This window comes from Helianthus annuus, chromosome 15 (genome assembly GCF_002127325.2).
Source record: "Helianthus annuus cultivar XRQ/B chromosome 15, HanXRQr2.0-SUNRISE, whole genome shotgun sequence".
Taxonomy (NCBI): Eukaryota; Viridiplantae; Streptophyta; class Magnoliopsida; order Asterales; family Asteraceae; genus Helianthus; species Helianthus annuus.
The window spans coordinates 23,167,434-23,193,315 of record NC_035447.2 but is presented as its reverse complement, the minus strand read 5'-3'; the positions used below and the strand labels follow the sequence as shown (position 1 = coordinate 23,193,315).

Here is a 25,882-nt window from a genome sequence, read left to right as displayed (position 1 = left end):
TTCTGCATGTGAATGAAGTCTCCCACATGAATCTCAAAACTTCTGGGTTGTTGACTCCCTAAGGATCCTTAATCCTGGAAGATGTTGGATCCAGGATACATCGGTGTTGAAGGCCTTGGAGGATATTCCATGGATCCTTGAACCTGCGATGAGGATCCTTGATGCTGAGTGTCACAGCCCAACCGATGGCGGAAACATCGGGATGAGACGAAAACGAGATTGCAAGAAACTTCATAACACTATTTGTGACAATATTTAATTCAACCGATTTCATTTCATCGCAAAATTGTCAAATATTACAAGGAAACTCAAATAACAACATTGTTCAAACATGACAATAACAAAATTGATACAACACATTAAACCTAAACGTCTAAGTGAGTATCTAGGCATCTTTGCTAGTCCATTTTCATAGCATCATCGATCCTCAACCTGTAACATGTTTAAAATACAATTCAATGAAAAAGCAAAGGCGAGTATACAAGTTTAAGAATAAGTATAAGTATAAAAGTTTAAAACGAATTCACATGGCAACTTAGTTTATACAAGATCAACATAACATGGCATGCAATATTTCTAGTCAACCCTCTGTTTACGCAAAATGATATAATTCAACATGACCACTAGTCTACGGGCGGTGCGTTACTCCTATAGCGCTATGCATGTCAAATGGAGGCTCGTGAAAGCTAATGACTAAAACATATCACATAAGTATGGTCCACGTATAAGCATCAAGTATAACAACATAGTATTCATGTATAAGGATTGTTTTTGTGCATTGCATAAAGAATAAGTTTAAGTGTAGTTTAATAGATTAACATGTTACACCCCAAAAGTGGTAAACATAAAAAAGGGGTTGCGAGTATACTCACATAGTTGCTAAGTCTTCTGATTATCCAAGTGTTGACGAGTGTGCGAGTTTAGGAGGACGGAACACCGAGGTCACCCTATAAGGGCAAACGATGGTGCATGAGTAAAAGGAGTTATGACTGAGGATAGGAAGTGAAATCTAAAGTATAACTTGTCGCTGGATAAGTATATATATATATAGGAGAAGGATCATTACAGAACACTAATTATTGCGAGAACAAAAAGAACAACTCTAAATCTCTAAATTTTGGGATTTAAGGTTCATATTTCTTAAATTTTATGTTTCTTACATTCATATGTGTATTATATTTACATAAAAAATCATATATTTTTCCGTACACATAGTCTACATACATGTAGGTAATTTAGCCTACACATAACCTACATGTGTGTAGGTTATTTAAAAACTAAAGATTTTTCATATTTTGTTTTAAATTCTAGTGTTAGAAACAATAAATGTTACATTTATAACATTTTCATTTAATTTTTAGGGTTATAGGATTGAAAAAATGAGTGATTCATTTTGTTCTGCGTGTTCTCGCAATATTTAGTGTTCTGTATAGAACCTTTCCCTACATATATATATATATATTATCTAGTTTATACAATAATTCTAAATTACGTCTCTCGAAAAGGTTATAGAAGTATTGTAAAAATAAATAAATAAATAACTAAATAAATACATATACATTTATAATTATTGTTATAAAAATTTAATTGAATCCGATAGGCTTCGCCTTTTAAAATAAATGTGTTTTGTTTCACGGGATTTTACGAAAAACGGGCAGAGTTTCCCCTGTTTTTGGACGATCCCGACAGCACAAGTTGTCGTTATATTTGTCAAAACTCAACAAATAACCACAATATATATAAAATTCACGTCAAAAGTTCAAATATCTTTAAATGACAAGTGTAACGACTCGAGCTTTTTTTAGTATAAAAATATATTAACAAAATGCTAAAAAAATTAATTGTGTTGAAAATGATACACCAAGTCTCGCGAGTAACCCGTGTTGACCAGAGTTGATCGGTTGACTTTTGTTGACCGAGTTGACTGCTGTTGACTAGTGTTGAGTGAACCCGAAACAAAACCGAACCACTTATTCCTTGTAACCCAAACAATTACAACCCGCGACCGAACCGAGAGCAAACCCGTCGCACCGAACCCGAAACTGAGCCGACTGAACCGGACCGAAACAACACATACCCAACCAAAACTGAAACAACAAAAATAGCCGATGTTGAATCGGAATTTAAACAAAATGAAAACCCGAATCAAAACTGACCTGAACTGAAACGGAAAGGAGCTAACCTGTTGAGTGGTTGCCGGAACACGTTCTGAAAAACCTGTCGGAGCACAATCACAAGCTGCTGCCACCGCGGTCGCACTCATTGCCGCCGTTAAAATCCTCGTCGGACCACCTCCGCCGTCGACAATGGTGGTCGACCATCCATTAGAGAGAGAGACGAACGAGGGGATGGGTGAGGTGTGTTGTCGGCTGAACTGACGCCGGAGAAGAAGGGGCGCCAGAGTTCTTCGTCGGGCAGGAAGGAGAAAGAGTAGAGGGGATGAGGGTTGTCGTCTGACCGGGTTACATGTCGCCGGAGCGCCGGATTTCCGATCGGCCATGTCTAAGAGAGGGAAGAAGGGTTTGGGGTCTAGTTGGGATGCGGCTGATGTTATAACAGAAGTTAGGGTTAGATTTTTTATTATACTTTCAATTATTTACACCAATAGTCCCTCAATTTAAGAGTTAACTAAAAAGCTAACTTAGCTTGGTTTATTTTGATTTCCTATAACTAACTAGGTTATCTAAAGAACCTTTAAGTTAATTAAATTAATTAATTTCTTACTATATTGAATTATTATTTTTTTTGATAAATAAATAATTAATTACACAAATAATAACCATATAAAAATCTTTCGACGGTTATTTAATTCGTGAAAATTTTTTATTTGGTTCAAGGTTAGGATTCGAATTTCAAAACGGGTCAGGTTTCGGGAATCCATTTTGACGGATGTTACACTTAGGGTGGGATCCTTGAGCTGAAAGCGTTCCCATATATCCTCTCGAACTAGAGAAGGATCCTTGATGCTGAAAAGAGGGTCCTTGAGGCTGGAAGTAGGATCCTTGAGACTGCGTTATAGCTGATGATCCATATTGCATACTTGATGATCCTCCTTGATATTGGACACCTGATGCCTTGGAATGCTGGATGGTTGTTGGTGGAGTAGTAAAATCCAACAACCTAGGCATCAATGGGGAGTGATCCTCCGCTGATTTCTTCAGTTTCTTGATTTCATCAATTTCACGAAGGATCCTTCCACTGGTTTCATCCTGCTGTTGCGTGTATCCTCTCATCTGCAAAATCAAAGAGTAAAGATCACTGTTATTAGGTGTAGAGGAAGAAACAGCAGTTGGTTTTGTGAAAACGGGGGTTGGCTTCTTCGTAGCATTCTTAGCATTCTTTTGAGATGCAGAGGGAGCAGGAGGCAATGGTGGAATGCCCTGTGATGAAGTGACCGCCGACATGGAGCTTGAAGTAGTTTTTCCCTGAGAAGCCATGTGGTTGAAGGTAACGCACAGAAATGAATGAAATGAACAAGTTTTTCAAAGATGAAGCACCAATTGCCCCACGGTGGGCACCAAACTGTTTTGGTCAAAAATCACAACAAGGATAATGTAACCAAATCTGATTTTTGTGAGGTTGAGTGCTTGATTAGATGAACAAATGTATGAACAATTATCAAAAGGAAATGACAATGAACACAAGGATTTATACGAGGAAAAAGCCCTTGATCAATGAATGATCTTCGGCATAAAAAACCTCGGATAGTGAAAACTATCACTATCAACTATATTGAACAAGAAAGGTTACAACTTTGGAAGATAACAAGCTCAATACAATGAATTTCTAATGTGAGTGTGTGTGTTTCGCCAATGAAGATCAGAGCTTGTTCACACGATCCCCTCAACGGTTATGACTTTCATGCACGTGCCAAAAATAGCAGCATATTCTTCCGATATTCCCGTGTTGACTTAGCCCACATAATGCCTGCAAACGTAAACAAAACATACAAGGAACAATTGTTAAAAACATAAACATTAGTAAGGATCCTTGATCCTCAGACTCCCTGCATTGTCCGTTAAGGATCCGCGATCCAGGTCCAGTCTCAGGATGGATGATCCTTAGCATAAAATTCATGCCCTAACAATAATTATTTTGCACACATACTTAAATGATTTCACTTATGCCCAAAGATGATTTCTTTTTGTTTAATTAGAATTTTTAAATAAACTATTCTATTAGTTTGACGTTAATAATAGACATATCACTCTTTCTTTAAATAATGATCCTCACATTAGTGATCCTTTATTAATCTTATGATCATATCTTAGTTTGCCTTACTTTAATACCCCATAACAGTACTAAATACAACTTTCTTCTATAAATTTGTATCTCATCTATATTGTCCACTCTAATTTCAAAACCTGATATGTTTTTCTTTACTAAAGATTTTCTATATTATTTGCTCGTATATTAGATTCTTGAGTATTTCTTAAGACACAACAATCCTATTGCTCCTTTTATATAAAAGTATTGTAGAAGAAAAGTAGAGCATGACAAATGGGACAACTCAAACATTATGTCTCTTATGATAATCAAGAACTCATTTTATTAAATGTTATCACTAGATTTATTCCAAATTAAGTTTTTCCTAAGATTAATCTAATTTCTGTGGAATAACCAAAATAACTCATAAGACGCATGCCTTCATTTCAAATTCTAAACTATAAGGTTAAATAACATTTGTGAATACATCATAATGTAGAATATCGTGACTCATAAAAATTAAGGGCATACACATGGAAATAAGTACATTTTTCCGGTGCATTGCATACTAACTTTTCCATTAGTACAATTTGATGCATTAAGAATCAACTATAACACTTACAAGTACCAAAGGAAAATTAGTGTGTTGATTAGCAACATACATATATGAAAAGAAATGCCTAAAACTGAAAAATAAGATGTTATTCACCTCACTACCACTAAAACCTAAAAAGATGATAGTTCTAAGGTCCATAGACAAGATACATGTACTAATTCCAACTCTAAGGTTCTTCAAGGGAGAATGTCACCGCATAATTATGCCATTAGACCAGACATAAGCAACAAGACTATCCATAAATCAAAAGAATAACCGGCTAAAATTGGTAGTCGCCTATTAATGATATTTTACTTTGCTAATCTTAACATTCCAATTTACACATGATAGGTTGAGTCTACTTCTATACGTTTTCCTTACCATAAGTCAACAAATAACTAACACGAGAGTTAGTGACAAAATTAAATGTTAAGGCTACGAGAACTAGAATAAGTTGTCTTCTAATTATGCTTTATGATACCTTACATATTCTGGAGATTAATCAGAATTTAGTATCAATACTTAGGCTACATTGCGACAGGCGAGGTTTGCATAGCCAACATAAAGTCACTCTTACCTTAATCTCTCATATTATTTGTTATAAACATCTGGATAGAAATCTTTATAAGATAGAACTAGATTATACTACATATGTTCACAACTTTTGTTATCATGCAAATGAGAATTTAACAAAAGACATATGAGACCTATAAATTTCATCCATTGAAACCAATATTAATGAGAAATCATGATATGGTTAATGAAGGATGACTTTTCATCGAATCTCATTCTTAGTGATTTTAAATCATGTTTTAGATCCTTTAAATATTACTTAGCTTAAGGAATAGGTAAGGGTCCACCAGAAGTTATATTTCACTAACATTTGTGGTAGTTATTCCAAATGGAATATTCCGACATAACTCATTCATCATTTACAGACTATCTACTTGTATCTAATTTGTCTTCTATGGTCCATGGTTTAAAGAGATATTTCATATATATACTTAATATGATTTTTTTTTCAAAATATGTCTCAAAGTTTTCTTATGAGATCTGGACATTAAGGAAATCAAATTAAGTCTAACATATGTATGACAGGTTCCCACATCACGTACATCATTGAAACTTCTCTTGTAGCATTCCTAGAGATATCATATATCAGTGGGAACATTAAGTATTTTTTTATCATAACTTGCAAGACACTGCTCCTTTAACACTTGTCTTATTAAAGTCTAATGCTACTCTTATAAAAGTTTTTGTTGCTTAAATGTGGACATTCAGATTTCTTACTAAGACTAAAGTAATCCTCAAACAAAGGGAAACTACAATGACTAACGTCATTAACTTGTTTCTCTATTAGAATTTGTTGGTCTTTATACGTTGACCCTAAGCATGCTGAGTTCCTAAAGACTTCTAAGGTCCATGGGAGCAGTAAAAGTCTTTATCATGACTTGCAGGGAATACAAGAGGTGTGTGATAGAGCGTCATTAAATTTTACTCCAAATTTAACCCCGATTACACATCTTGTACACCATACTACACCGACTCTTACATACTTAGAATCTAATATATATCTGAAAGTGATAGCAGCTTAACTATGAGCTAATCTATAAAAATGAAACTCCTAATAATCCCTATAATGAACACAGGAGGTCATCTAGGTTTTAAAACCTACTAACTTTAATGATTATGTAACCTCTCTAACTAGAGTTGAAATGGATTTTGGAAAAGTTTACTGATCTTACATTCTCTTACATCAAACCATTAACATCAATCCTTTTTCTTAATGGAATAAAGCCATAATTAGCAAAACTGATTCTATGTGTTAGAATAATGTTAGGGATTTGGTTGAATCACCTAAGGGTGTTCGTAACAAAACTAAATTCTAATACAAACGTTAAGACACTAAGAAGCATGATTGATTGTCAAAGGTTATACTCAAGAGGTGTTAAATTATCAAAGAAGCTTCTTACCTGTCTTACAAAAGTTTCTTTGAGGATCATCATTGTTTTAGTAGCTTATACCAATTTAGAGCTACATTCGATGAACACTAAAACAACTTTTCCTAACAACTGACTTACATAACTCAAGGTTAAGAACACTTAGTATGCAACACAACGAAATTCGTGTATGGGTAATGCAAACATCGAAATTTGATGAAATCTTAATTCAATTATTTTCATCAAGAACAAGTGGATTAATGTACATACCTCAAGATGAGTGGGAGCAACTAAAACAAACTTGTCCTTAAATAGATGTCATTCTTTTGATAAGTATATGTTACATAAGGCAAATCATTGTTGATACATACTTTAATATAATAGATCTTAGAGATATATTTTATATGATAGATATCATAACATACTAAGATAGACCCATTGAGATATTAGTTTTATTCCATAAGTTTTACCTTAAATAGGTCTTTACACATGTAACAAACTAATATTGCTATTATTTAGAGGATGATAGGTTCAATGAGATTATTTCCTTATTCTTCATTGCTTAGAAGCCTTATGTAGGTTTAAGTCCATACCCCTTTAGATGTTACTCATATTGCAACACACTAGATATGTCTAGATTAACGTGAAGCATCTAATATAGTACTACAATATCTTTATAAGAAATGAGACACTATAATTAAAAAGAAGAAGTGAGAACTCAAACCGGTTGATATGTCTAACTTTGTAATATTTAAAGATGATAAAACATAATTTTGGGGTATATCCTTATATCAAGAGACAAATTCTATCTCATGGAGGAGTCATAATGAACTGAACTGATAACGATAACCTAAGTTATAATGACATAATATGTTGCTAATCACAAAGCAATGGTTGGTAAATGATTACTCGACCAAGTGTGAGAATGTTGGATTAATAATGATGAATATATTTAATTATGTGGCCAATATAATTATTTACATAATATAGATGGTAATTGTTAATGGACCGTATTACTCTTACTAACTAATAAAGGCTTCATCTTGGATGTATTTAAGAAGATCATTAGACATGTTAAAAGGTTAGCCTCATAACATAATCTCAACCTCCTCTCTCTCTCCGTAATCACGAGTTCTTCACTCATATACACCCTAAACGGGAACCAGACCAAGCCGTCAATCATGTTGTGTACGTCTATCACTGCTGCGGTTGCCGACTTATAATATATATACTTTTACATGCTTTCCATACTTACAAAACTAATCAACACCACATACAATCAAAATATATATGTCACTTAATCATAATGATATGAAATTTAGATATATTTTCGAGTAAAATGCCAAAATACTCCCTGAGTGTAGGTCACTTTTGCCATTTCATTTTTTTGCCATTTTCATCCGGTTGTCAAATTGGGTTAGAGTTTTTTTATAATTCTCCAATTTTTGTCTTTCCTCATTTAATTAAAATATATCATGCATAAAATGATGATTATACCCTTCATTTAAATGAGGACAAGACAAAAAAAGGAAGAAGTTGACAGAAAATTCCAACCCACTTTGCTAATTGGATGAAAATGACAACAAAAAGGAAAACTCAAGAACCAAGATACAAAAAGTTTCATTTTTAGACTGAATTGATAAAAATTAGTCTAAACTCAAGAACCATTTTAACATTTTACTCTATATTTTCACTATTTATCTTCACATATTAATTGTATACAGAACACAAAGCTAAACACGAGCTATACTATATGGTGTACACAATCTGCATGCGAAGAGTATAACAATGTATAGCAGGTTAGGTGGAAAATCCAAGTAACTTAAAAGACTATTATTATTATATTAGGTTACACTCCCGTGTATACACAGTTTGAATAATAAAAATAGTTTATTTGTAAATAAGACAAGTAGACGTACATAATAGTCATTCTATAAGTTTGTAATCTTTTACTCATAGTAATTAATAGTCAATCCACTTGTAAAGTGCTTGTCGCAACCATCAATTATTTAGGAAACTTTTTAATTATCTTTACACTGTTTGCTAAGTAATGAAGTAACGAAATAATTTTCATTAAATACATCAGAGAGAATCAGGGACATATTTGACTATATTTTACTAGGTTATAATCTCGTGTATTACATGGGTTGAATAAATATATTTTATATACTATCTATAAAAACCATATGTATTGTACGGGTTGAATAAATGTAAATTTATATACCAAATAAAATTATATCTTTAAAACCATGTGTATTATACGTGTTGAATAAATGTAATATCGTTTACCAAATGATAAAAAAGTTATATCTTTAAAAACCCTCGGGTATTACACGGGTTGAATAAATATTATTTTATATACCAAATAATAAGAAAATTATATTTAAAAAAAAACTAATGGATATACTCGGTACGCCATAGATATGGTGATTATGGAGATGATTATTGAAAAGAATATACAGTGGTTAAACATGTTATTCAAGAAGCAAATAAGCAGCTATTTGAGTAATAAAATATAAAATAGATTATATTTTAAAAACACCCTTAATAAATCTAATTTTATATATAAAGTAATATTAAAAGTTATATACAATTTGTTTAAAAATTATGTAATAAAATCAATATAATAATTTTTTAATAATGAAAATAAAAATAAATAATATATTATCACAAAGTTTGGTTTTGTTTATTAATCTAAATAATATTTATTAGAAGGGTTATCTATAATTAATTAGAATAGATTAAATTAAATAATAATTATCTATAAGAGATTAAACTAAATAATAATTATCCATACGGCATGGCCTAATATGATGACAAGTATCCCGAAAATGGTTTCTTTTATTATATAGTATAGATTATGTTTAGTCGTTATCTATATTTTATTATGTTTAATTGTTATATGTACTGTTGAATATCTTTAATTGTAGTAAAATATATTTATTAGTTAATGATAACAAGATTGAACAAAAAATTGTCATGTGGTAATTATAGTTAAAACGTAATAACGATTAAAATAGAAGTTACTTGTAGTAAAATATATTAATTTTATTTATCCATATAATATGTAATTAGTTATCTGTAAAGTAATTTAAATATAAAAATGAAATGTAAATTAATATTTTATTTAGGTAACATGAGGAATTGACATGTTGTATTTGTTGGAATGGCTTATTAGAGTTTAGATAGATTGGATAATCATAATATTAAAATTAAAATTGAGAGGATTTATAATAAATAATAATAAGGATAATAGAAATATTTTTAAATAAAATAAAAGTAAGATTTTAAAATTAAAGAAGAGATTGTCATGTGATGTTAATTGGGGTCTTTTATTAATATTTAAATTAGATTAGATTAGATACTAAGTGATAATGCTATTTTTTTTGAAAACATTTATGATATTTTGAAAACTATATAATTAAGTTATATTGTTTCGTATCCAAATATATATGTTCAAGAGTTTTTATTATATTTTTGAAAATATTTATTATAATAGGAATTAAGATAATGATAAGCGGATATTCATATATTAAATTAAAAAGGTATATTAATTAAAAAAACTATAAATAAAATTATGAGATTGAAGGAGAGAATATCATGTGACATTATTTGAAATTTTTTATTAGTATTAGATATTAAAAGTGGACCTACCATTAAAATAATATTTTTGAAGAGCGACTTTAAAATATATTCAAATACTATAAAAGTTTAAAGAGATATTGGCTTCTAATAATCGCTACTAGATATCATTGGTCCTTGGCAATCTTACTTTTTTTATTCCCCCTGTAAGTCCCACATTTCAACTATTTTTCCTCCACCGGTTATCAGTTAAAAAAATTTAACAGAGTTAAGTGTTTTTTCGAATTACAAGCTGACGTTTTAGGGCTTTTGATCAGAACGAGGATACGAGTCTATTGATGTAAAACTTACCTCGAAACGGTGCTCCAAACGACTTGCTTTTTGTTAATTAGAAGTTTAAGCACCCGAATTGAAGCATCGTTTTCGTCATTTGGAGCACAATTTCAGGGTAATTTTTACATCATTCGACTCGTATCTCCGTTCTGATCAAAAGCCCTAAAACGTCAGTTTTTAATTCGAAAAAAGACTTAACTCTGTTAAGTGTTTTTAACTAAGCATCGGTGGAGGAAAAATAATTGAAAGGTGAGACTATCAGGGGGAATATAAAAAGGTGGGACTGCCAATGAACAATTACCTCTAGTAGGGATTATTAGAGGCCAATATCCCAAGTTTAAAATATAATCAAATTTTGCTATTATTTATAAACCTACAATACAAAGATAACAACGTTTGAAAAAAAAAAAATAAATAATAGTGTTTCACTTTTTAACAAAACAAGGGTTAGGATCAAATACAAAGTCTATTAAAATTAAAATTTCGTAAGAAAGTATTAAACAGACTTCGATTGACCTCAATTAAGCGGCATTAGAACCGTCTCATCGAACTCTACGATGTGAGATTTTAGATTTTTGTTTATAAATATTTAGCTTGTAGATTTTCGACTTTTTGTTTACATCATTGTGTCTTTTTATTTATCATTGAGTCTTTTCTATATTTGCGTCATTGTGTCTTTTTTGTGACTTATTGTATCTTTTTTCTTTAACATTGTGTTATATTTTGTGATCCATTATGTTTTTGTACACTTCTTATTTTTAAAAACCTTTATAGAATAACTTTACCCTATATAACATATCACGGGTTTTGTCTATGAGCATCCATTATTTTTAGATATGAAACTTTAACAAAATCTTTTAGCTTATAGAAATATTTAACAAAATCTTTTAGCTTATAGAAATATATTTGATAGCTACGTACACCGGACCTTATTTTTGTGATAGAAATTTTAATCGTAAAATATTTCATTTGCAAAAAAAAATGTGACCATAAAAATCTTCATTTGCAAAAAATGTGATTATAAAAATCATTTGTCACAAAGTAGTTTTTCAGTTGTGTAATTTACTATTTTATTAAATATAATAACATTGATATAACATTTTTTTTAAACAATTGGTTGATTATAATATAAAATTAAAGTTACTACTAACATTATTGCTACTTTTAACATTGGACTCATTTTATGCTATTGGGTACGTATGACATTTTGATATAATATTTTTTAAACAATTGGGAGATTATACTATAAAAAAAAGTTAAATTTAATAAAATTAAAGTTACCTGCTACTTTTGACATTGGACTCATTTTTAATCCTATTGGGGATATCTTTTTAATTATGTAGTGATCCAAACATTACATCATTTCGTGTTATTTATTATTTAACAAATTAAGAAAGCACACGTAACATATTTTTATTGACAAATTAAAAAGATACAAATTATTAATTTTGAAATCATCATTATTCAAAGCAAATTCATCATATAGCTAGAAGACCCTAGGGTCACTAAGTTACTTTGCACACTTAGTTAACTAAGCATATTGAACGGCTATATCAAAGAGGCAAACACTAAGTTGCTTTGGGTCACACAACATTGGCATATGATCAACATGTTTTAGTTCTTTCACCTCGTTAACCGGACTATTATCAATCATCCATTGTTGAAATTCTTTCTTAATGCCTTTATCTTCATCGCAAATCACATATGCCCGTCTTACAGAACCAAATCCACCTTTGGTAAATGGCTCCGCATTCCTTAGATCTTTCATAAATAACGACGAAGGCCTGATCAACGTTTTCCCTAATTCAAGATCCTGCTTTTTCAAAGCAAGATAGTTAATTAATTCACGTAAATATATACTTTTGTTCCCGGGTGCGGGATCTAACGACTCCACATAATTATTTTTAAATAATTATATGGAATGTTTATCACGGCTCTTTACCAATGGATTTACTTAGGAAACTTCAATCTATACATATATTTAAAATATAGATGAAAAAAATTCGGTAAAGTATTTAAGTTATTCTTTTTAAATGATTATTGAAAGACGTACGTATTATTCTTCTCGGTCATGTGTACCTTAGTTAAAGACCCCCAATGCAACTTTTAGTTATACAACTTTCAATAAGAAGTTATTATTAGTTTAATGACTCGACCCCATCCAAACCGAAAATTCAGATGGCTAGTTAAGAGATATTCAGGTCCTATAAAAATAGCTCTAGCGAAAAAAAAAATACATCGATCCGCCACTAACCTCAGCGGATGAGAGCTGATAGAGCTTGGAGGACAGAAACTTAGGGCCAAAAAACATAGACATTTCAGAATCAGTTTGATCAGCATTGTATGGCAAGAACTCTGTGTCCAACCAAGCTTCTGCTGGAGTGATTTCATTATACTACAAAATCAAGAAAAAGAAGTGATTTTTTTAATTGAAATATCAAATAAAATAGGCAAATTAGATTTAAATAATCTCAACTTTTTTAATTTGACCGATAATAATCCTAACTCAGTTATTTGCCGATAATAATCCGAACTGGTCCACTTTTGTCCGATAATAGTCTGCCATTAAAAATAACTTAACGGGATTTTGATCAAAACGAGGATACGAGTCGATTTATGTAAAACTTATATCGAAACGGTGCTCCAAACGGCTAGATTTTTGTTAATTAAAAGTTTAAACACCCGAATTGAAGCACCGTTTTCGTTGTTTGAGGCAGTATTTCGAGGTAACTTTTACATCAATCAACTCGTATCCTCGTTCTAATCAAAAGTCCTAAAACATCGGTTTGAAATTTAGAAAATAAAACTTAACTCCGTTAAGCTATTTTTAACGCAGACTATTATCGGCCAAAAGTGGACCAGTTCGGATTATTATCGGCAAATAACTGAGATCGGCCAAATTAAGAAAATGAGATTATTTAAATCCAATTTGCCAATAAAATAAGCTTTTAAATTTTAAAACAATTGATAATAAAATTCATGATAACCTGGTCTAAAACATAAGAAGGCTTATGATCGTTATCCGGCATGAAAGCGGTGAGAAAGACCGCGACGGAGACTTTTTCGGGGAACTTTTCCATGGCAAGGGCGATGTTCATGCCACCGAGGCTATGACCGACCAGCACAACCTTCTCCTCAGGCGGAATGGTGGCCATGAGCTCAAGCAATGGCTTTGTGTAGTCAGAAAGTGTAGCCACATCTTGTATGGCTTGGGTATTGGTGCCGGAGGCGGCTAGATCAAAGGTGGATACGCGGTGGCCGGCGGCTTCTAGAAGGGGTTTGAGCTTGAACCAACACCAGGCTCCATGGCATGCACCATGTACCAGGACGAAGTGGGTTTGTTGATCACCGGTAAGGACCATTTTAACTTTGTGTATGTGTTTATTGGTTGTGGGTTATTTTTATGGAGAATTAGAGATAATAACACATTTGTAGGATGCCCGTATGTGCGACCAGGGTTGTGTCCTTTTGTTTTTTTCCCAGCTTGCTAGTCATTAATTATGATCGATTTGGGCGTGTATGTTTGATTGGCCTAAAGACCTTTGGGTATGTTTTGAGTTTCTTTTTCTTATTTAAGATATATTTTTTTTTTTTTTGAACGGCAAATTTGGATCACTGACGGACCACTGGAGTATCATCGTGCCACCAGTAGAACCACCCGATCATATCCATCTCCACTAGACAATAATGCCTATACACCAATTCAGGAGGAAACCCAATAAATATGGGAAAAACCCCTTTGTGGGAATCGAACCCATGACCTAATGGTCATAAGCCTTATCCCACCACTAAGATACCACTAGGCTATAATGCCATGGGTTTATTTAAGATATATTAAGGGTCGACCTTTTTAAGGGATATGATGCGGTGTTAAAATGAATTTTCTTCATTTTAGTAGTAGAGGTGGATAATATAAATTCTACAAGGTGTAGGTACATAAGTATTTAAAAGGTAGGTTATTTGTCATATTTTTTAATAGTTAATAAGTGTGATCACAACAAAAAAAAAAAAAAAAAAAAAAAAAAAAAAATTAAAAAAAAAATTAAAATACGATAAACAACAAATGTAAGACATAAATGTTTTGATGCTATCACATGATTGTTAATAAGAAGTTAAGAATATGTGAACAGGTTAAAAGTGAATTGTTATTACGGTTAACAGTTTCAATAATTTTTTAAAACACAAATAACTTTTATAAACATCATTTTTTTAAGTTATACCGTAACATCGGTAGTTTTATTATCTTTATTTTTGGTAGCATTGCTATATATTTAAGAAAAATGCTGATGCATTGCAAATAAAAAAGCAATTTCATTCCAATCATCAGGGCAAATTACATAAAGATAGCAGGTAGACGAGTAATAAACTGCGCCGCCATCCCTTTTTGAATAGAAAACCCTAATCTACTAAAAACAAAGTCTCGCCCCTGAGGGGTCGAAAAGTTGCTATGGACCACACGCTGAACTCTAGACAAGAACCGAACTGCCTCCGGCGCCAAGGAGCCGAACGTGTCAAACGCCAGGGGGACAAAGGCATGTTGATTATCCTCACAAGCTTTCGCGTGCTTTTCCACCTTCTTTGACTCTGCTTTCAGTACCGCTTGCCCCGCCACAAATCCATTTTCACGGAACTCGGCTAGTGGGGATACAACTGTGAGATCGACACAAGCATGTTTCCCGCCCTCCCAACCAAAAACTAGCACGTCAGCTGGGTGTAGGGTGGATCTCCCCTCCGACGGGTCTGTAAGAAAATTAACCGGTGCCTCTTTCTTCACCGAGATCCCTGCTCGTCTGAGAATATCCATTAACGCGTCTCGCACAAAGTCATGGCGATACTTAAACCCCGGCAACTCTCTACAGTGTAACGCATGTTCCCCGTATTTATCTAGGCATGCTTTACGGCAGACTGGGCAAGTTTCATCATTCGGGAACATGGGGATCATCAAACGGTACTTAAGGATTGACCGGTACTCCACCGCTGACATTCGTTGACCCAAACCTTCAATAGGAATAACAGTTAAGAAATCCTGAGCGTGAGGCCTCTGTAGGCATTCAATGACGGCTTTCTGGCGGGGTGACAAATGGAAATATTCTCCCAAACTTTGTGCGATTCGACAACAAAGGGCATTCGCCAAAGTTTTCTGTGGCTTTTTGGGGGCGGTGTCCTTGTTAGAGAAACCGCCGAGATCAAAGTCAGGTAGAGATTCATGCAAGCGTTCCAAGGCGTTGGCATAATCCGGATTAGTGTTAGCAACCCCACTGTTACGTAAGATGTGGTCCTGCAACTCCCAAGATTGAGACCTGGAAGCCACAAAGGCATAGGCAGCCACATCCTGGGCCGAGAGAAGGCCCAACCCACCAAGCCTCATTGGCAAGGTTACGATTCGCCACTGTAGATCACCAAAAAAAGGACCCCCACATACGACAATGTCTTCTATTGCCTCCCAAAGACCTTTATCAAAACATGAAACAGCATCATCCACAAAGGGGGGCTGGCAAGTTCGCAAACCAAATAGCAACTTTGCAACCCCCATACAAGATCTAAGCAAGAGGAGTTCGCTTTGAGGATCCCGCAACAAGAGAAGGTGTCCCCTAATGTCAACAGCACGCGTTGCCCTCTTAGACGCTAGACCACTAATAAAACTGGCATCACGGCTGACTGCCCCTCCTAGCAGTTTGACACCTTTCTCCGGCCTCCCAATCTCACTGGGGAAAAGCCCTGGCTGGACCTTCACCCCGTTGCATGTCGGCCAAAATACTTCAGTTTTTCTAATATTAAGTCGTAGCCCCAAGGCTGGACCCTCTGAACCGATGATGTCGAGATCTTTAGCAACCTGAACAGCGTCCCCGATAATTGTCCCGTCATCCAAGTACCAAGCATGGAAGGGGAGTTTACAGTTTTCCTGCACCTGAAGCACTAAGGGGTGTAAGGCTAGTCAAAAAAGCAAAGGTCCCAAGGGATCCCCTTGCTGCACACCCGTGAATGCCCCGATGCGGTCATTCCCCACGTATAGCCTAGCAGGCTGAGCATATAGAAATTGAACCCATGGGAATATGGAGGGGCAATGGCGATGGACCTCGCGAAGCAAAACTGAACGGTCAACTAAGTTGAAAGCGTTGGAAAAATCAACCGTAAGCATGGCCAGCGAACCATCCGAATGAAAAGAATTAAGAAACCTGTTAGCGCTGTGCAGCACCGCCTCCGCCCCATTGGGGACCCCCACCCCAAATTGATAGTCCCCCAAGTACTTAACAGCTTCTTTCCCAACTTTCTTCATTGCTACTTTGGAGACTAATCTTCTCCAAATTGCCCCCACAGCAATGGGGCGAATCCCATTATCAGGCTTCAACAAAGGGGTTAGGGGCGCCGAAGCAACAAAATCCGCGAGCACCTTAGGACATAACCCCCCTAGCCAAAGCTTTACCACTTCAGTGATGGCAGTAAGCAGTCCCGAGGCCGTCGCCGACCCCTCGCCGCTAAGAGCGTCCAACAGGTGTTGGGCCCGCAGGCCATCTCGCCCACAAGATGTCCCTTTCGGGAAAGATTTCACACACCTGTGCACGCAGTATTCATCCACGGATAACGCAGGTTGTGAAAGAGGAGTTGAAGGGAGGTTCGGGGGCGGTGCGAAGGGATGTTTGTCGATAAGGGCTTGCATGGTAGATTCCCCCCGGGGAGCAACCCCACTGGAACACAACACTTTAACTGCAGCAGTGAAGTGACCATCACTCACTTTCCTGAGACATTGCTTGATGTTAGGGCTAACCTCCTCAGCTATCTCCCGCTGTGCCTCCCCCCCACGCATGACCCCTTCTCCAGTATCGGAAAGGAGGGAATTGACCAAAACCTCAAATCCAGAGCCCTCCTTCCACATAGCTAACGCCCGCAAAATACTACGCCAAACTTGTCCAGATGATATGATGAATGAATGGATTTTGTGATTATGAAATTATAATGGTGAACTCATACCATCACACTGACCCTCAAAAACCACTTATAATTAAACGAATGCGGGTTGCGTGGGATGCCATGTAATTGCACAAAACAATTCTTTTGTATGCAAGTCAAACCTTATAAACTTACATGTGTATGTAGTGCATAAAAAATAATTAGATATAGCAAGAAATAAGACATGGTTAAAAACGTCTTATATATTACATATATAATTACCTAAGTATTTATATATATTAGTTCTCCTACTAATTTACTTAAATTTATTTTTATCTAAAACATCTTTATATATTTTAAAAGATGTTTATAATTTTTTTTCAAGCCGAATGAATTTAACAAATATAATGTAAAATAGTTTGATGATGTAGATGATGTACGTTAAGACATTATTGATATATATTTTGAAAGGGGTAGGCTAAATATACTCCCTCTTAGGCTATAGGGTGTGGTCATGACCCTCATGACCACCATGACCCTCCACATAAGCACCACATCATCTATCTTTAATCCATTATTTAAAACCACTACCCTAAGGGTGTGGTCATGATCCAAACCACTATCCCCTTTATTTTTATTAATTTGTTTTTGTCTTAAAATTATCAAATGGGAGGGTCATGGTAATCGTGGTTTAATCCATGGGAACCACCATCAATCAAGGAGAGGGATGGTATACCATTTAATTAATGATCCTATGTGGAAATAATGTTCCAATCCATGACCCCCACACCCCATAGCCTTATTACTTTTTATACCTCCTTTCCATAACATTATGTTAAAACTTGTAATATTTACCCCCTATACAAATCATCATTTTAAAAAATATTCTTTTTGTTACAAAACAAATTCAAAAGTGTAAAAAAAGATTACAGACGTTTTCTTAAATATTTAATATTTAATTTTTATTTAAATCATATTTTTTAAAAAGTTTTCATACATTGTTTCTAAAGACACTTTCTCAAATAGTATTTTGATTATATTTTTTTTATTGAATATCTTTACAAATAAATAATAATATTTTTTTCTTATAAAAATAATAAAAAAGGTTTTGAACTTTCTTTTAAAAAAAACTATATTATGTGTTTTCCTCGTCTAGTTTGTATTTTAAAGGTCTTACTTTTATCTTTTTAATACTTTAGACGTGTTTATAATATAATTAACAATTTTTATTTATCAAAAAAGTAAAAAAAAATAATTTCTTTTAAAATAGCGTTTACAACCCTAGCACATATTAATCATTCAAACCATCTATGTAAGTGAACAAATAAACAATAGGTACTAAAATTATTTTATCAAACTATAAATTAACAATCTATATAAATTCAAATTTAATTAGTGTAAAGAGTATGTTATAAACAAGTTAAAACCAGTTTAAGCCATAGCACATATTAAACTGGTTGATTTCGAAAATATATGTGGATTTTTTTTTAATCACAAGTAGGTCATTCGAAACCAGAAGTCACGTATCAGATACCCACTTCAAGTCGTTCCAAAATAAAAAAAAAACATTTTAAAATATTAAAAGTAATAAATATAAGACATTTAAAATACAAACTAGACGAGAAAAAAATATAATGTAGACTTTTATCAAAAATAAAATTCAAAACTTTTTTATTATTGTTTTTATATGAAAAACGTTATTAGTAATTTGTAAAGATGTGCAATAAGAGAAATCGTAATCAAAATACTATTTGAGAAAGTGTAAAAAATATCTTAAAGCTTTTAAAAAAATAACGTTTTTTAAATAGACATAAAAAATAAACAATTAAAAAAAACGTCTATAATATATTTTTACACTTTTGAATTTGTTTTGTAAGAAAAAAGAATACTTTAAAAAAAATATGACTTGTTTAGGGGGTGAATATGACAAGTTTAAATATGATTTTATGAAAAGGGGTATAAAAAGTAACAAAAGGGGGTACATTTAGTAGCCCCATTTTGAAATGGCAAATAAAAGCACGTGTTTCAATTCTTTTGGCATTGGATACACCTAATTGCTAGCCAGTCAAGTCATTTTCTTAAGAGTTACTGGTAGAGTGAAAACTTGGAAGAGTAAATACACGGATAGTCCCTGTGGTTTATTAAAATTGTGGGTTTGGTCCTTAATTTTCTAACAGTGTGCGGATGGTCCTTAAGCGTTTAAATAGGAGAAGGTCATGGCTTCAATATTCAGAGAGCGTAAGATTTAGCAGTTAAAAAATCATTTTCTAAGAATTTTCTTTATTTATAGTCATTTCAGTTTTGCCTGGGTGATAGAGAGTCTTGTCTATTTTGGGAGAAGATCAAAGGTTCAAACCCTGGTATGGAATAGATTATGATTAATTTGTTGTAATGTAAAAGCAGTGTTTTAAAAACCGGTTTTTAAATCGTACTAGGTTAGGCTCATGAATTGTTCAACTGGGCGGTTCAACCTGATTTACTAATTAACCCTATAAATCTATAAAATACAATTTTAACTCAAAAAATGATAAAAAAACTACATCATTTCATAATAAATATATTCCAAAAGTTAATTCAAAAATTCACTATTGGTACCTTTTCAGGCGTTAAATTTTACTAAGAAAGTAAAGCGTTACTTTTTTGGGTGCATAATAAAAGACTAAAAGTTAAATTTTTAAACTTTGTTCAGTGCCGATATATCGGTTTAAACCGGTATAGGACCGTTGTGTGAGTTGATTAGACATGAATAACACGAATAGGATATCTATGAGCAATTCGAAAATGCAAATCCAATATAAAAGCTTGTGAACACTTGTAGTTTCATAATTAATCTTTTCGTTAATAAATTGGGCAGCATAACGGCGTCCTGATACGAAGTTTGAATAAGCACTCCAAAATCACATGTTGCAAAGTTATGAGCTCATGCACACGTACCAACCTATTTATAAGCAATGGTGGTACGCGCGCAAGACTCCTACGCTAGATGTTCTCATACGCGCGTATAACTCATGTGCGCGTATGAGTTCATTACAAAACAAAACAAAACAAACTTCAAACTCAAACATGTTATGCTACCATTAAACAAAACAGACTCTGACTAAGACGTAGACAGTAGACATTATGTACTAACAGACTCCCCCTTGGATAATGTCGTCGTCTTGTCTTGTCTTCGTCTTCGTCTTCAAAATCTTTTAGTTTTCATTCCAAACACCCGCTTCCTATACTCTTTACTATGCTCCTCAAAGCCTTTCTTCGGTCTTTGATTAGTAAGCGGCGGTTTCATGTATTTGTATCTTGCAATAGATGTTTTCTTTGTTCGTTCAACAATCTTCTCTAGGATTTTTATCTCTTTCTCCCGTTATTTCTTCTCTAGCGCTCTCCAATTAATTGGCCACATTCTTCTAGAATGAATCTTGTAAGCAAAGCATATATGTATAACTCTCTAAAAATGCATTGCTTGTTCTCGATCATTGCGGGCGAATAAGATTTCTTTGAAGAATAACATCTCAATGTCTTTAGCAGATAAGTGCACCAACCACAGAGGATCATATACTCGATACTCTGATAGTCCTCCAATCCTTCTCACCTGCACATAACACTATCACTACCTCCCATGTTTTCTCGTCATAAAACCACCACCTGAAAGACTTATGGAAGTCCTACTATATCTTATGAAATGGCATTATATGTAACACCTTTGGCCTTCTTTACTTTAACGTGACAACAAACTTTCTGGTTTCTGGATCTATCTCGGTTTTAGATACTATGTGTTTTGGCTCTTCAGGCTCCCAGTGTTTAAACCTAGGTCTAGCTTCTCGCTTGATAAATCTAAGTACATGATGATTGTACTGATTGAGTTCATAGTTGATCATTCTAATTTTACACAAATCCTTTACATCTCACAAGGGTAATGATTTAATGTCGTTGATAACCCTGAAATATTGTACTCCGTATTCTCTTCTTATTGCAATCTTCTTCAATTTGGGTATCCAAATCCAACTAATTATATCACCTCTGGAGACAGTGGCGAAGCTTGAAAATTTACACCTAGGGGTCGGAAGTCACCGGATCTAAAAATTCTATACAAGTAATTTTTTTTTATAAAACCAGGGGGTCAAAAACGTATATACCTAAAAAATTCTATACGAAACGTACATACATAACACTACTGAGCGAAAAGTTCGGGGGTCAGGCGCCCCCCGGCCCCTTGAAAGCTACGCCCCTGTCTGGAGATATCCTTATGCTCTTTGAAGAACTTCAACGGTCATAGAAACTTTCTTTCATCCTTCAGTTCTTTAAACCACCTGACCCGTTGAACAATCATTTTAGTATTACTTATGTGAGGAGTGTTTCTTTTGCATTCCTTATTCAACCTCTTCAACAAATATCTCGTTAAATGTTGGAAATTGTCTATTAATATTGTTTGCATATCGCATTTCAACATCCTCTAGGCCATCTTCTATCTCAACTATGTCGTATTCATCAACATCTACCACTGGTTCAAACACACAAGCTTCTCCTTGTCATTGTTATAAATCTCTTCTAACACTTTTTCGAAGTAAAATACAAATTCATCTTCAAGAATTCCACATAATCTTGCTAGTTATTCTTTAGTGTAATTATGCTCGAATTCACCTTCTTCTAGATCAAAATCTACTTCATGAAATATATCAACTTTTGGACTTGCAGGAATGGACGCGATCTGTACTGCGTTCGTGATGTTTCCTTTGATATCCTCACTATCTTTCTGTTCCTCACTAGTCTCCCCCTTACCTTTAGTACTATCATCTGTCTTTTCAGTTTGTGTAGGCTCAGGTTGACTATTAGACAAATTATCTTTAGAACTTGTGACAACACACACTCCAGCTCCACCTTGATCATCATTATTGTCACACCCCCAAAATGCCACATACGGAATCTACCGCGAGGCGTGTGACGTACCAGGATCTAGCCACCAATCACATTGAACTAATAGTAATATAATAAATTCGAAATCTCATTCAACGTGAAAAGTGTTCAAACATCTGATTTAAAACAAATTACGTTCAGCGGAAGCATTTGAAATTGTTCTAAGTGTTTGAAAACAACTTGTTCGTAAAACATAGCATAACATCTGATATGTAAATTACAGCACGACCCATGACATCCACAGCTCCTCCGATTGCAAGCTCCGCTTCATGAAATCACCTAACGACCTGCAAGCATGCAGAAAAAGTGTATTAGCTTATGCTGGCGAGTTCATAGTTTTGTTTACGAAAATCATGTAAGTGTTTAGTGTAAAGACATGCCAATAATAAATTCGATAACGAAGTGTCATTATGTTTGTTTGCCCTCATCAATGCCTATCAACATTGGCCATGTGTTTAAGGTCATTAGTTCATGCTCGTCCTCCCCGGTACGGTGTGAGGTTGTCAAGCCTAATAGCGCTATCAACTAATACCCCGTTGCCTCCCCGGCAACTAGTTCGGTAGTAAGTAGGGACTTTCGTGATAGAGTTGAGTTTATTAACTAACATCAAAATTAAGCCAAAGTAATAAAAGTATTCCTCCCCGGAATATTAGTTTGTTTGTCACTCCTCGGGACGCATGCATGCATCATAGTTTGCTCGGTAATTGATAATGTGCTCTTACGCGTTAAATACAAGTAAGTGTTAGGTCTATTACACGTGACCTAAGGTATAATAGATGTAAGTATACATATGAAGGGTCATGCAATACCCTAATGTTCAAACAATTTATTGTTTAAGCGATCATTTTATCATGTTTATTATAAAAAACAACTTGAGACATGAGTGTAAGTTCACAAGTTCCGATCAACATCGATTAACATACAATAATTCGAACAATTCAGGCATCTCCATTATATTCCAATAAGTACAGACACTTTAGGGCGAAACAAGGTCGAACCTTTTACAATTGGATATGTAACAAGTGTTAATAGTTCTGAAAATTTAATGATTCATATTAGATATCAATTATGTGCGGCCCATGAAATTGAATAAGTTCAGACATTAATAAAACAGTTAGGTTCGGACTATACATTGATCACCTAAATTCGGACTCCTCATGTTTGGCAAACTCTGAACAATAACACCTCCCAAAACCCGGACTCATATATCTACATGTTATTAAACTCGGACCTATGTATATGTTAACAAACTCGGAACTTTCAGGCATTACAAAATTAGGAACAATTAACATAAATCATAAGTAAACTCTGATCAAATACAACAAAAACTCGGACCACTTCCTTATAAACTCGGATGTGTGTACTTGTTTAAAAACCCTGGATATCAATACCCTTAAACCCGGATATCCATGAGGGTTTATGTAAACTCGGAACTTCAGTGTTCATATTCTCGGACTATTGATTCTCAGACTCAAACAAAGACTCGGAAACAATGTGTTAATCTCTGAACCTACTATCTTAATTAAACTCTGACTATAAATTATAAACATATAAACCCTGACTAACTACTTAGAAATTTGGACCATATATGAGATTTAAAACTCTGAACTTCCCTTTTTAAGTTGAAAACCCTGACTAGTTTATAAAGATTTGCTAAACTCTGATCTTTATTGATAAACTATGACTAGTATATCAGAATTTAACAAACTCTGATCTTTAAAACACACAAGTCCTGACATGAGTAAACTCAAACTTTGTGGCTTCACAAAGCCTGATAGTTAACTCCTGACAAACAACACACATAATTAACAAAACCAAAAATGCAGTTTTCAATAAAATAGTTACAATCAGTATGATCAAAACCCTAAGCTACAATATGAATCAAGCAACAGTTTAACAATTCTAGTATGCCAATTGTGTCCTAATACTAGAAAAACGTTATACAATCATTCTCAAACTATAGCACATTTAAATCAGGATGATTAACTAAACACAGAACCACATGTTTGGACCTCTAGGGTTTGCATGAAATCAAAGAGCACAGACATAAACGTACAATCATAAACAACTTACCTTAGATTGATTCTAGATGAATTGAAAAATCAAGTCTGATTATTTGTGTGATGTGCAGCCAGAATGATTAGAGAGTGATTAGGGAAGAAATGATTTGCAACTGCCGTATAATGATTTGTGAGGGAGGGTTTAGGGTTATGTAGTGGTTATTAATTATTAACTCAAAATACCCTTAACTAATTAACTTTCACATAAAGCACATAACATCGTGTAATTTACAAATAAAGCATATAATTCACGTATTTATCAACGCATAGGTTTCGTATAAAATCGTCCGTTTACAATTGTTCGCGTTAGTCAATCAGGTTCGAGAGTTATCATGTATGTGTTCCGGTAATTCCCCAAATTACCAACGTAGACTCATTTAAGTAACCCTAGTTAAAATGCAGTGCTATGAATGTATGATTAAATTAATTGTGGTTAGGTTAAGGTAATAACATAAAGTTGTGGGTTGTCACATCATCCCTAACTTGAAAGAAATTTCATCCTGAAATTTGATAAGCAGTCTCCGAGAAATAAACGGTGAGTTAAGATGACTGTGGATTTTCATCGGGTACCACATCATCCCCAACTTGAAAGGGAATTTCGTCTCGAAATTCGCTAGTCGCATCAGTGTCTAGCTCAGCAATTTTGAATAAGTGAGGATACTTTAGCATCATTTGATCACCGCGTTCCCACGTGAACTCTGGTCCACGTCTTGAGTTCCAATGAACTCTCACAATGAGTATACGACTGTGTTTACGGACCTTAACTTCCGGTCCACAATTTTGACGGGTTCCTCGATAAACTGTAGCTTGTCATCAATCTTCAGCTCTTGTAAAAGAACCACAAGTGTTTCATCGGACAAACACTTCTTAAGATTGGAGACGTAAGCCAGTTTACCGATTCCTTCTAGAATCTTAAACGGGCCAACATAACGTGGATTAAGTTTGTCGCGTTTCCCAAAACGTACCACACCCTTCCAGGGTGAGACCTTCAATAGAACACGATCGCCCACGACGAATTCCAAGGGTTTCCTACGCTTGTCGGCATAGATTTTCTAGTGATCACGTGTTGCTGCCATACGATTTCTGATTTGAACAATCTTCTCTGAAGTTTCGAGCACGAGATCTAGACCCGTGATTTGGCTGTCACCCACTTCAGCCCAACAAAGAGGAGATCAACATTTCTGTCCATACAATGCCTCGAACGAAGATGCCTGAATGTTGTAATGGTAACTGTTGTTGTAGGAAAACTCTACCAAAGGTAAATGTCTTTCCCAACCCTTACCAAAATCAATCACACATGCTCCCAGCATATCTTCGAGTGTTTGGATGGTTTGTTCACTTTGACCACCCATCTGAGGGTGATAAGCAGT

At 34.2% G+C, this 25,882-nt stretch overlaps 2 protein-coding genes across 3 annotated transcripts; both read right to left on the bottom strand.

The window, feature by feature from the left end:
• Positions 1–254: 254 nt before the first annotated feature.
• LOC110910996 lies at positions 255–2,548 on the bottom strand. Of its 2 annotated transcripts, XM_022155564.2 has the most exons (4): positions 2,157–2,548; positions 1,860–2,087; positions 873–947; positions 255–432 (listed from the first exon to the last, which is right to left on the bottom strand). In XM_022155564.2, the coding sequence occupies exons 1-3, from the start codon at positions 2,498–2,500 to the stop codon at positions 893–895; spliced, it is 627 nt and encodes a 208-aa protein (XP_022011256.2). In that variant the 5' UTR covers positions 2,501–2,548; the 3' UTR covers positions 255–432; positions 873–892. The 2 variants fall into 2 exon arrangements, with proteins under 2 accessions (XP_022011256.2, XP_022011257.1); XM_022155565.2 differs by lacking the exons at positions 255–432; positions 873–947 and having other exon boundaries at positions 1,715–2,087; positions 2,183–2,548.
• Positions 2,549–12,044: 9,496 nt separating this feature from the next.
• Positions 12,045–14,089, bottom strand: LOC110910995 (salicylic acid-binding protein 2). The gene is made up of 3 exons (XM_022155563.2): positions 13,644–14,089; positions 12,911–13,051; positions 12,045–12,469 (listed from the first exon to the last, which is right to left on the bottom strand). Exons 1-3 carry the CDS (start codon positions 14,016–14,018, stop codon positions 12,188–12,190), a joined length of 798 nt encoding a protein of 265 aa, XP_022011255.1. The 5' UTR covers positions 14,019–14,089; the 3' UTR covers positions 12,045–12,187.
• Positions 14,090–25,882: the final 11,793 nt, after the last annotated feature.